Genomic DNA, 12,346 nt, shown 5'->3' on the forward strand with positions numbered 1-12,346 from the left:
TGAACTCAGGACCTCTGGAAGAGCAGTCACTCTTAAAACACTGAGCCATCTCTCCAGCCACTGAATCCCAATCTTAAAATACTATCCTATCTCTGCATGTAGATGGTGATCCAGCCTGCTGTTGGTGGAGGCCACTAGTTAGTTCCCAGATGCTCAGCTCCAAAATAATCACACAGAAATCATATTATTTAAATCACTGCTTGGCCCATTAGCTCTAGCTTCTTATTGGCTAACTCTTACATATTAATTTAACCTATCTCCATTAATCTGTGTATTGCCATGTGGCAGTGGCTTACCAGCAAAGTTTTGGTATGTCTGACTCTGGCTGCAGCTCCATGGCATCTCCTAACTCCATCTTTCTCTTCCCATGCTATAGTCCAAGCCAATTTTCTTTTATTCATTAACCAATAAAAGCAAGACACAGACAGAGTGACCTTCCGCACCATTTCCCCTTTTCTGTTTAAACAAAAAGGAAGACTTTATCATAGTAAAAATTACATATAGGAAAGCAGGTATCGGGGGCTGGAGAGATGGGTCAGAGGTTAGGAGGGTTCTTCCAAAGGTCCTGAGTTCAATTCCCAGAAACCACATGGTGGCTCACAGTCATCTATAATGAGGTCTGGTGCCCTCTTCTGGCTTTCAAGCACACATGCAGACAGAATACTGTATACTTAATAAATAAATATTAAAAAAATAAGAAATAAAATGTTAAAAAACAGGTATCAAGCAAGAATTACAGTTACAATATTTCTATCTACTTTATCTTTTAACATAACTAAGGAAAACTATAACTGTAACTATTTATCTTCAACTCCATCAAAGACTACAGAAGGATATAATATTACCTATGTAAACAGGAAGTACATTGTAAGCAACTTCCAAAACTCTAGAATTGATAGAGACATCTCCCTGCCTGGACAGTCACCCAAAGTTCTTCTGTACCATTGGGGCATCCATTGTCAACCTATAGGCCCATAGTATCCAGCAAACTTTTCCACAAAGCAGAAAATTTCAAAGACAGGTCTGCCTGCCTATAAGTGGCAGTTTGCCAGTCATTTTCTCCTGTGTCCTGCAGAATGTCTAGCAGACTCTTTCATAAAGTAGGAACCCCAAAGGACCATCTCACCTTTAGGCAACTTTAGCAGACATTTCTCTGTGCATCCTTGAAGCTACAAAACAATCCCACACAAGTTAAGAATTATGGATAATAAAAAGGGTTATTTATTTGAGGGGAAAAACTTACAGACTTCTGTCCCAAACAACAGTCCTGTCATCACAAACAGGAAACAGGGAGTCTAGCAGCCAGAATGGGAGCTGGAAGCAAGAGAGAGAGCACACAGTTCCTGCTGCTTTTTAAACTATAAGAGACCATGCCCCAGTGGGCTGGTATCTTAAAGGCTATTGGCTGAAGGAGCAGAATGTGCCCCTGCAGCAGATCCTGCATGTCCAGTTTATGCAGCATACTATAAAGCAGTCCAGGCAAGAGCAATTTCTTTCCCAAATGGCTAACCAACTTCATAAGAAGCCTCTTCAATGCCCATCTTCCTATCAAAGTAATTGGTGTTGCCAGGAGCAGATGTGTCTCATTGCCATGAAAAGTCCTAAGTTATTAAAACATTTTAAATACCATATTCTGAATGTCTCTGAAAGATTCAAGGAAAATCTTTCTAATTGAAATATATCTCTATATATCTAGAAAACCTAACTAACATGACTACAATCTTGACTATCATAGACGACTATCCATTAACCTATATTTCTTAATTAAACATTACATTTTTAAATGAACTACACAAGCATGATACCTTAATCAAGAGCAGAAATAGGTATACACAGTATAACAAAATTGATCTTAAATTTGTATCAATAAACCAAGAACCATACCACTGCAAATCTCTATAGCATATCCCCCTTTAAATATAAAGAAACATTTACAAACAATATTTGGGAATATGGACATAGTTCTATCCAAACTTTTTCCTGCTGTTTATTAGTGAGGTATTTTCTTTGCGGAAGTGTTTACAGCAACCCTTCAGGGGGGGTCTTGTTTCATCAGACCATATTGGTTAGGAAGCAATGCACAGGCTCTCATCTTCTGAGAAAACAAAAGAAGAACCACTTTTCAAAAGCAACATATCCTTAGACTCAAATTTTGAAATCAAGATACCTTTATGTTGGTTTAACTTAGCAGTCCATACAATGAAATGTCTCTCTGTATTTAGCTCCTTTATAGTCAAACATTCAAAGAAAACACAATAATATACATAATCCAGACTCTATGTAAATTTTCCATCTTTATGTGGCTTGTTTTTCTTTATTTCTTTTAATCTATGACTGTTTGTAATATGTGACTTTAAAGACTTTGTTATAATTTTTATACTCTTTTTCTTTTCTTTCCCAACCCTATGTACATTTATCCAACACTGTGAGTCATTTAGAGTTGTTTTCCATCTGAATTTGTCTTTGGTATATATCTGTAATTCTTTACTGTTCAGGAGCACTTTTTAAAATGCTGTGCCATCACTAGGGTACATATGGTACTTCCTGCTTGCCCTGCCCAGTCCAGCATGGTGGAGCTGCTCGCGCCTCAGAGCTGCATGCACTGCTCCATTCTCAGGCACACAGCCAGTCCATGCTGCCATTAAGCAAGCTGCAGCGTCTGCTCACAAACCCTAGTCAAATGGTCCATAGCCAGACCTCCAGAGAAAGAGTTAGAGTTTGCACTGGCAATGTGGCCCAGAAAGCCAGCATTTCAAAATGGAGCAGCTTTTGTTTCTTTTGCTACCACTGAATTAATTAAATCACTGCTTGGCGCATTAGGTCTAGCTTCTTATTGGCTAATGCTTACATATTAATTTAACCCATCTTCATTAATCTGTGTATTGCCACATGGCAGGGGCTTACCAGTTAAAGTTCCAGCATGTCTATCTCTGGTGGCAGCTCCATGGCATCTCTCCAACTCTGTCTTCTTCCTCCCAGCATTCAACCCAGTTTCCCCTGCTTTCCTAAGTTCTGTCCTATCAATAGGTCAAGGCAGTCTCTTTATTCATTAACCAATAAAAGCAACACATAAACAGAAGGACCTCCCACACCAACCTGCCTGGTAAGAGAGTGGAGGAGGGGAAGGCAGAAAAGCAACGGAGTTATTTTTAGCCACAGCCACCGTCCCTTTATTTGTGTGGCTTAGCCCAGCTGTTCTCAGCCAGAGCTGCATGAAGAACCCCCAGGGCTCTTTAGGAGACATACACACTGGGGCTACACCTCCAGAGAATCTGATATAATTGGTCTGGGTATCAACATTTTCTCCAGAGCTCCTATGCAAGCAGGCTGGGTGAAAAAAGCTCCAGCTAGAAGCCCAAATACCAGTGCTTTCAATCTGGGTTCAAATGTAGCGCATCAGTCAGAAGGCATCTAACTCGTATTGAAAGCAATACTTTCTTGTTTTTCTTTACTCGCGTACACAAAGTAATAAATACACATGATGAAATATTTTTAAATAGGTCGGTGATTTCAAAGTTCCTATCCTTATCATGCTAAGAGATCTTTCTTACGCTGGCTTGGGGAAACTAGGCCACTTCTTGAAGGACTGCTGTGAATTTCCAGGTTTTTATTTATTTTTAGAAATCTGGCTAATTTCAAAGTTCATTTTCATTGGCCATTTGCCCCAGTTTATTCTAGTCTGGCTTACTCCATCCTGTTGGGCCTTTGTGCAAAAGTCAGTCAGAAACAATTGCCTCCCATGAATTTGACAGGGGTAATTTACCAGCGAACACACTGAAGGCCAAACTTTTGTTCTGCTCAAATGCTTTTTCTTTCTTTCTTTTTTTGGTTTTTCAAGACAGGGTTTCTCTGTAGCTTTGAAAAGGCCTGGCCTGGTACTAGCTCTTGTAGACCAGGCTGGCCTTGAACTCACAGAGATCCTGCTGCGATTAAAGGCAGGCACCACCACCACCACCACCACCACTGTCAATTTTTTTAAAGGAGTGTAACCATATTATTAAACATTTTTAAAAGTTATTTACATTATTTCATGTGTATGAGTGTTCTGCCTGTGAGTATGCATGACACCATGTGTGTGCCTGCTGTAATAGGAGTCCAAACAGGGGTGTTAGACCCCTGAAATTGAAGTTATGGACAATTTTGAGCTGTTGTGCCAGTTCTGAGAACTGGACCCAGGGTCTCCACAAGAGAAACAGGTGTTCTTCTTCTTTTTTTTTTTTTTAATGTATACAGTGTCCTGTCTGCATAAGCCTGCAGGCCAGAACAGGCTGCCAGATCTCATTATAGATGGTTGTGAGCCACCATGTGGTTGCTGGGAATTGAAATCAGTACCTCAGTCTGTGCTCTTAACCACTGAGTCATCATGTGACTGGCTCCCACACTGCCTGCTGATCTCCATTAGCCAGCTGGGCCACGTATTTCTCATGGGATCTCTTCTTGTACAGGGATTCCAGGATAGCTGTGCTAACCCAATAGTTGGTGATGTCAACCTACAATTCTTCCGACTCTCAATGGAAAGCTGAAGGCCATCTGCTTTTCTCTTCATCTTCTGCTGTGGTCCGAATGCTTGTGTGCCTTCAAACTTCATATGTGGAAGGGCCAAGAAGATGGCTCAGTGGGTGAAACTCTATGCTGTGCAAGCATGAGGACCCACGTAAAAATCTGGCATGCCTGCACATGCCTGCAACCCTAGCTTTGTGGGGAGGAAGCGGTAGAGTTAAGCATATCCTGAAGCTCGCTGGTCAGCCTACCTGGTCAAAATGGTGAATCTGGTTAAATGAAGAACCTTGTGGTGGTTTGAATGTAATTGGCCCCACAGACTCAGACAGAATGGCACAATTAGGAGGTGTGGCTTTGTTGGAGTAGGTGCGGCCTTATTGGAGAAAGCGTGCTGGGGGTGGGGGTGGGCTTTTAAGGCTCGGTGTTTACCTCTCCTCCTGCTGTCTCCAGATCCAGTTGTAGAACTCTGTTCCTCTCCAGCACCATGTCTGCCTGCACCCTGCCATGCTTCCCATCATGATGATAATGGTCTAAACCTCTGAGCTCTAAACCAGCCCCAGTTAAATTCTTTGCTTTATAAGAGTTGCTATGGCTGGGCGGTGGTGGCGCATGCCTTTAATCCCAGCACTCGGGAGGCAGAGCCAGGCAGATCTCTGTGAGTTCTAGGCCAGCCTGGTCTACAAGAGCTAGTGCCAGGACAGGCTCCAAAGCTACAGAGAAACCCTGTCTCGAAAAACCAAAAAACAAAAAAACAAACAAACAAAAAAAAGAGTTGCCATGGTCATGCTGTCTCTCCACAGCAATAGAACACTGATTAAGACAGAAATAAAGAGGAGAGAGATAGAGAAAATGCTGGATGTCTTCCTCTGGCCTTACATACACAGGCACAGGCATGTATACCTGCAAATTCACATGGGTAAAACACACGCACACATACACATACAGACACAGAATTGAGGGAGGATAAGAAAAGAAATTTGTATATTGAAATCTAATGCAGAATGTCTTGAGATTAGGAGGTAGGAACTTTCAGAGGTGATGAGGTCATGAGGGTGAAGGCCTTGTGAATGAGATTAGTGCCCTTATTTATTTTAGATGTATTTTTTATGTATAGAGGTGCTTTGTCTGCATACATGCCTGAAGACCAGAAGACAGCATCAGATTTTTTTTTAATATTTATTTATTTATTTATTTATTTATTTATTTATTTATTATGTATACAATATTCTTTCTACGTGTATGCCTACAGGCCAGAAGAGGGCACCAGACCTCATTACAGATGGTTGTGAGCCACCATGTGGTTGCTGGGAATTGAACTCAGGACCTTTGGAAGAGCAGGCAATGCTCTTAACCGCTGAGCCATCTCTCCAGCCCCCGACAGCATCAGATTTTGAGCTGCCATTTGGGTGCTGAGAATTGAACTTGGGACCTCTGGAAGAACAGCCAGTGCTCTTAACTGCTGAGTCCCCTCTCCAGCCCTGAGATGAGGGCCTTATAAAAGCAGCCCAGGGGATCTGGTTTGCCTCTCTTTCTGTCCCTTCCACTATTCAAGAATACATAGAAGCCCTGAGGAGTAGGCCCGCTGATATCAGACACTGAACTCCTGGGACCTTGTTTATTTTTTTTAGCCTCCAGGCTTCAATTTCTGTTGTTTATGAAAATAAATACATAGTATAATTATATAAACAAACTCCTACTCTTTATAAATCCTTAGCAGCAGAAATAGAACAAGATATTCCATGCTCATCACATGACTCATTTCTGCACCTGGGTCTCTGCTCTTTGATGCCCACTGACACTGGGTTCAGGCCCCCAAGGTCTTGGCAGGTTTAGGAATTGAGGTTAGGACTGAAAATAGAGCTAGAAACTTTGTTTTAGTGGAGGACTAAAAATACAACCAGCAAATAAGATTAACTTACTCCATCAATAAGAAAACTAATCTACTTATAAAGATTATGGAAGGAGGGATGGAAAGGGTTATATAACCATGCATAGCTCTGAATGTCAACAATCTCAGCAATCAAGAAATGGCCTTGGAAGGACACTGTGAGGCCAACCTGGCTACCCAGTGAAAACCTGTCTCAAAGTGAGTTGGTAAGAAGAAAGGAAGTCTTCATAGATTTTATGACTTAAGTTACGTATAATTTCTTAAATATACAATATATTAGTTGTACTACTATAATTCATTATATATCATAAATTTGTTTCTTTTTTTCAAATAATCAAGTATTTTGAGACTTTTTTGGCTGGTCCATTTTCCTTTTGACAGTCTCCTCTCCTCCTATATGGTCATATATTAATTCCTTTCTTTGGTGTCTTCTAAAGAATGAAACCAAGAAGGCAAATTCAGGGCAGTGAAGTTCTCTTTATCTTGAAACACAAATATGCTCAAACGAAGGAGGTATGTGACAAGGGACAGTGCGACTTAGGGAACTGTCAAAATAAAGAGAATGTTCCAACAACAGGCGAACTGGTTCCAATTAGACAGACTGAAAAACCCTCCTTTAAAAAATCCATTTTTCTCCAGAGGTCCTGAGTTCAATTCCCAGCAACCACTTGGTGGCTCACAACCATCTGTAATGAGATCTGGTGTCCTTTTCTGGCCTGCAAGTGTACATGCAGTCAGAAAACATAATAAATAATAAAGAAAACATTAAAAAAATAAAAAATCCATTTTTCATATCCTTTCCTATTTCTAAATATAAATTGTTATCAATAATTGTGATAAACAATAACATCGTTTAATTTCTTGCCAGCTGAGGTCTGCGGAGCTGAAGCATGCTGGACCTCGGGAGTGTGCAGTTGTGGAAGCAAATAACCAGCTCCCGACGGTGGGAGTGGAGGTTACCATGGCAACCCGATCGCACAGCTCTGTGGCGTTCCAGTGGCAGAAGCTGCTGGCTGTCATTTATACTCCCCACAACGTTGAGGTACAGACAGGAAGTTTTCCTTGTGAAAGTTGGAAATTGGTAGGTCCTTTGAAATCCACAGAGGAAGATTGTGCGATTCTTTCTTCAGGGCCATGACAAAGCATTTATTGTCGGCAGTAGTAGTAGCTCATAACAATATTTAGCCTTTGGTTTGGCCAAAACAATCCTGAAATTTCAATCTCTGCAAGAATGATTGCATGGAAATGTAATGAATGGTTAAACCAGTTTGTATTTAGTTCTCATTCGTTCCGTGATGCTGGTTAAGGTGTCTCCTTTCAGAAAGCAGAACATTGCTTCCTGGTCTGCCCTCACAGTCAGAGTACAGCAGATGCCATAAATAATTTATTTACTACAGAATCCAGAACCTGGACCGGAGTCTAGTACACAGGGGTTTCCACCCTCAGCACCCCCACACCAATAACAATGCTAATTAAACCCCATTATCTCTTAGACTCTGTTCTAGGTTCTGAATTCAGTAACCAAAATAGGCACACTCTGTAGTAAATAAATTACTTCTGGTATCTAATGTAGTCGAATAGTCTCACAAATCTGTAACTTTAACTACAAGAGAAGCTAAGGCAGATGACTTGCAAGTTTGAAGCCTGCCAGAGCCATGGAGTGAGTTGAAAACCAGCCTAGGCAAGTTAGTGAGCCCTTGTCCACAAACTCAGATATTGATATGGTGGTAATGTAGCTCAGTGGTACTATCTAAAGTGCCAGGGTTTGATCCCAACGGAATAAGAAAGGAATGAAGGAAGGAAAGAAGGAAGGAAGATCTTTGTGCAGTCAAAAAGTGAAAAGACATGAGCCATGTAGACACATGAGTCCCATGTCCAAAGAGCAACTAGAGTGCACCCCCTGGAAGGCAATAAAGCAAAGATGAAATTGGAATGATAAGGGCAAGATCATTTGGGGCTCTTTTAGTTTGGACCTAGAATGTTCTCTAGGGGCCCATGTATCCCACTGAGTTATCTTGTCAGCCTTAAAGCTATATTTGTGTTAAAAAATTGTTTGTTTTTATTATTTTTAATTGTGTACCCAAGCACACACACACACACACACACACACACACACACAGGCCCAGGGGAGGCCAGAGATCTAGGATCCCCCAGGAGCTGGAGTTACAAGCAATTGTGAGCCACCAGACCTGGGTGCTGAAAACCAAACTCATGGCCTCTGCAAGAACACTTTTAAAATTGGGCAGTGGTGGTGCACGCCTTTAATCCCAGCACTCAGAAGGCAGAGGCAGGTAGATCTCTGTAAGCTGGAGGCCAGCCTGATCTACAAAGAGGGTTCCAGGATACCCAGGACTATTCACAGAGAAATTCTGTCTTGAAAAAAAAACAATAAAACAAAACAACAATAAAACACTTTTAATTGTTGAGCTATCTCTCTACCCCCTAGCTATGCTTTTCTTGAGATGGCATTTTAGCTTGCTTGAGTTGTTTGGGTGCCTCTGTGGACCTCTGATATTGTGGTGGGAAGAAGTTCATAATGGTGTTACAGACTGAAGAACTTGCTGGGCTATGAAGCAGCAATGAAAGTCATAGTGAGAGAAGAGTCAAAGAGGGGGGCTGGAGAAAACTCCACCACATTGGACAGGTCACACTTGATGTGCTGCAGATGAGAAAAGTGAGAAATGAAGCAAAAAGAAAGAAGAGTTGAGAAGTGGGCTGTCGAGATGGCTCAGCAGTAAAAGTGCCTGCTGCCCAAATCTGGTACGCCCAGTTCGTCTCCAGATCACACTGTGGAAGGAGAAACAGACAAAGGAGAAACAGGCTTCCACGAGTTGTTTCCTCCACACGGGTAACATGGCACACACATGTCCCCCACACCTCTCCTTTTCCCTCTACAGAGAGAGAGAGAGAGAGAGAGAGAGAGAGAGAGAGAGAGAGAGAGAATAAAATTTAAGATTTTTTTGTTTTGATTTTTGAGACAGGGTTTCTCTATGAGACAATCCTGGCTGTCCTAGAACTGACTCTGTAGACAAGGCTGGCCACAAACTCACTGAGATTCTCCTGCCTCTGTCTCCCAAGTGCTGTAATTAAAGACGTGTGCCATCACCACCTGGCTAAAATGTAAGAATCTTGCTAAGGGTTTTTACAAAAGTGGAGGTGCTTACAGAGAAGCCATTCAAGGTTTGCATTGGTAACTTAGAGCTGTTTCTGTGTGGATCCTGAAACCTGCCATGAGATAGACTGTTTTTCAAGGAGCTAAATTAGTGTAACATAGGCATCTTCCTGTAATTTATAGTGTACAAAGTCTTTTATATTATAGATTGGTCATCCATCCAGAATCACTTATTGTTACAAAATGCTCATGTATAGTTTAAAAAGAAGGTCCACTTACTGTAACTGATAATTCTAATTATTCTAATTATTCACAATATAGACAAAGTCTCACTATGTAGCCTTTGCTGAATTGGAACTGACTGTCTAGACCTGGCTGGCCTCAAACTTGTAGGAATCCACCTGCCCCTATCTCCTGAGTTCTGGGCTTAAAGGAGTTCATCACCATGCCTGACCCTTTAAAATTTAATTCCCGTGGCGTCTGAGAGCCCAGGTTGTCCCTGGAAGATGTCCTTTGACAAGCACATTTATATTTTTTTCTTCTTTTGCCTTCCAGATAGTTTGTCCGTTATTAGGCTTTTAAAGAATACTTAGTAAGTTACACTGTGGGCAAACAAAAATCAATAAAACACTATTCCTGTCCAGGCATTAGCAGTCTCAGGGGAGAAAGAAACATTGAAACATCAAAGACACAAGTCAGAACTCTGGGACAAAGGTAACAATTGGATTAAGACTAACAAAGTCAGGATTGTAAGTAAGGTTAGCTGTGAACAAACTAATAGGAATCAATCCAGAGAGGCTGATTAGCCACCGGGAAAAGCATTCAATGCGTTACCTTTAAGTATGTTAAAGCGCTTACACTCTTTAATTTCTGCTATCCATGATGTAAATTCAAACTTGCCATGACCTTCCGTTATTCCCGCATAGATTTCCAGCTTTGCCTCGGGTACGTTTTCTCTTCTTGTTCTCAATTCTTTCTCTGATTGTTCTAGTTCCTACGAAAAATACAACAGGCAACAGAGGCCAAGAAACCATTTATACAATAAAAAGCAATGGTGTTCTTGTTAAATCACATTCCTTTTTTTATAAACCTCATTGTTTATAATCACGTGACTTGTCTGTGTGTATCTCCACTTCATGTATGTGTGTATGCACCTCCACTTTGTGGTTTTTAAGGTGTGTGTGTGTGTATCCAGCCTTACAGAAAGTAATAGAAAGAAAATCACAACTCAAGTAATCCAACATTGCCAACACTGCCTACAATAACTCAGGCATCTAGTGACCCTTCACCAGCACAACTCAAAGAAGGGAGACACACAAACTCTACTACCAAAAACAATAAGAATAACCGGAGTAAATAATGACTGGTCATTAATATCACTTAATATTAATGGGCTCAATTCAGATACAAAAACAGGATCCAACATTCTTCTGCTTACAAGAAACACATCTCAACCACAAAGACAGGCATCTCCTCAGAGTAAAGGGTTGGGAAAAGGTTTTTCAAGCAAACGGGCCTAAGAAACAAGCAGGCGTGGCCATACTAATTTCTAACAAAACTGACTTCAAACTAAATTCAGTCAGAAGAGATCGAGATGGACATTTTATACTCATAACAGGAACAATTCATCAGGATGAAGTCTCAATCCTGAATATCTATGCCCCAATATAAAAGCACCCACTTACGTAAAAGAAATATTACTAAAACTCAAGGCAGACATCAAACCACACACACAAGTAGTAGGAGACTTCAACACACCTCTCTCACCAATGGACAGGTCAATCAGACAGAAACCTAATAGAGAACTAAGAGAATTATTGGAGGTAATGAAGCAAATGGACTTAACAGACATCTATAGAACACTCCACCCAAATAGGAAAGAATATACCTTCTTCTCTGCAGCTCATGGAACCTTCTCAAAAATTGACCACATACTCGGAAACAAAGGAAACCTCCACATATACAAAAATATCAGATCACCACGGATTAAAGTTAGAAGGCAACAACAACGCTACCCCCAGAAAGCCGACAAACTCATGGAAACTGAACAGTCAACGACTGAACCACACCTGGGTCAAGGAAGAAATTAAGAAAGAAATTAAAGGCCGGGCGGTGGTGGCGCACGCCCTTAATCCCAGCACTCTGGAGGCAGAGGCAGGCGGATCTCTGTGAGTTCGAGGTCAGCCTGGTCTACAAAGGGAGTTCCAGGACAGGCTCCAAATCTACAGAGAAACCCTGTCTCGAAAAACAAAAACAAAAAAAAAAGAAAGAAAGAAATTAAAGTCTTCCTTGAAATTAATAAAAATAAAGAGACAACATACTCAAACCTATGGGACACAATGAAAGCAGTGCTAAGAGGAAAGTTCATAGCACTAAGTGCCCACTTAAAACGGAGAAAGCATACATTGGAGACTTAACAGCACACCTGAAAGCTCTAGAAAAAAAAAGAAGCAGATGCGCCCAGAAGGAGTAGAAGACTGGAAATAATCAAACTGAGGGCTGAAATCAACAAAATAGAAACACAGAAAACAATCCAAAGAATCAATGAAGCAAAAAGTTGGTTCTTGGAGAAAATCAACAAGATCGACAAACCCCTATCCAAACTAATTAAACGACAGAGAGAGAACACACAAATAAATAAGATCAGAAATGAAGGGGGACATAACCACAGACACAGAGGAAATTCATTAGAGCTTACTACAAAAGCCTGTATGCCACAAAACTGGAAAATGCAAAAGAAATGGACTTTTTTTTAGATAAGTACCATATACCAAAGTTAAACCAAGACCAGGTGAACAATCTAAATAGACCTGTTAGTCGCAAAGAATTAGAAGCTGTTATCAAAA

The 12,346-nt window shown here is 41.0% G+C and overlaps 1 protein-coding gene across 4 annotated transcripts in view; it reads right to left on the bottom strand.

Annotated features, from left to right (window-relative positions):
* Positions 1-12,346, bottom strand: part of LOC126494377 (uncharacterized protein C12orf56 homolog) — a 44,739-nt gene that overhangs the window by 12,597 nt on the left and 19,796 nt on the right. The window contains exon 1 of one of the 4 annotated variants that reach the window (XR_007589985.1): positions 2,905-3,008. The exons of 1 other annotated variant lie outside the window; for it this stretch is intronic. Coding sequence is in view for 1 of the 3 variants with exons in the window: in XM_050131709.1 (XP_049987666.1) it covers positions 10,359-10,494 (136 nt within the window). In the remaining 2 variants the exon portion in view is untranslated. Of the gene's footprint in view, positions 1-2,904; positions 3,009-10,358; positions 10,495-12,346 lie in introns of those variants that run through there. 2 more of the 4 variants (XR_007589984.1, XM_050131709.1) reach the window with 2 other exon arrangements.

This window comes from Alexandromys fortis, unplaced genomic scaffold (genome assembly GCF_014885135.2).
Source record: "Alexandromys fortis isolate MF-2015 unplaced genomic scaffold, M_Fortis_MF-2015_v1.1 scaffold_376, whole genome shotgun sequence".
Classification (NCBI taxonomy): Eukaryota; Metazoa; Chordata; class Mammalia; order Rodentia; family Cricetidae; genus Alexandromys; species Alexandromys fortis.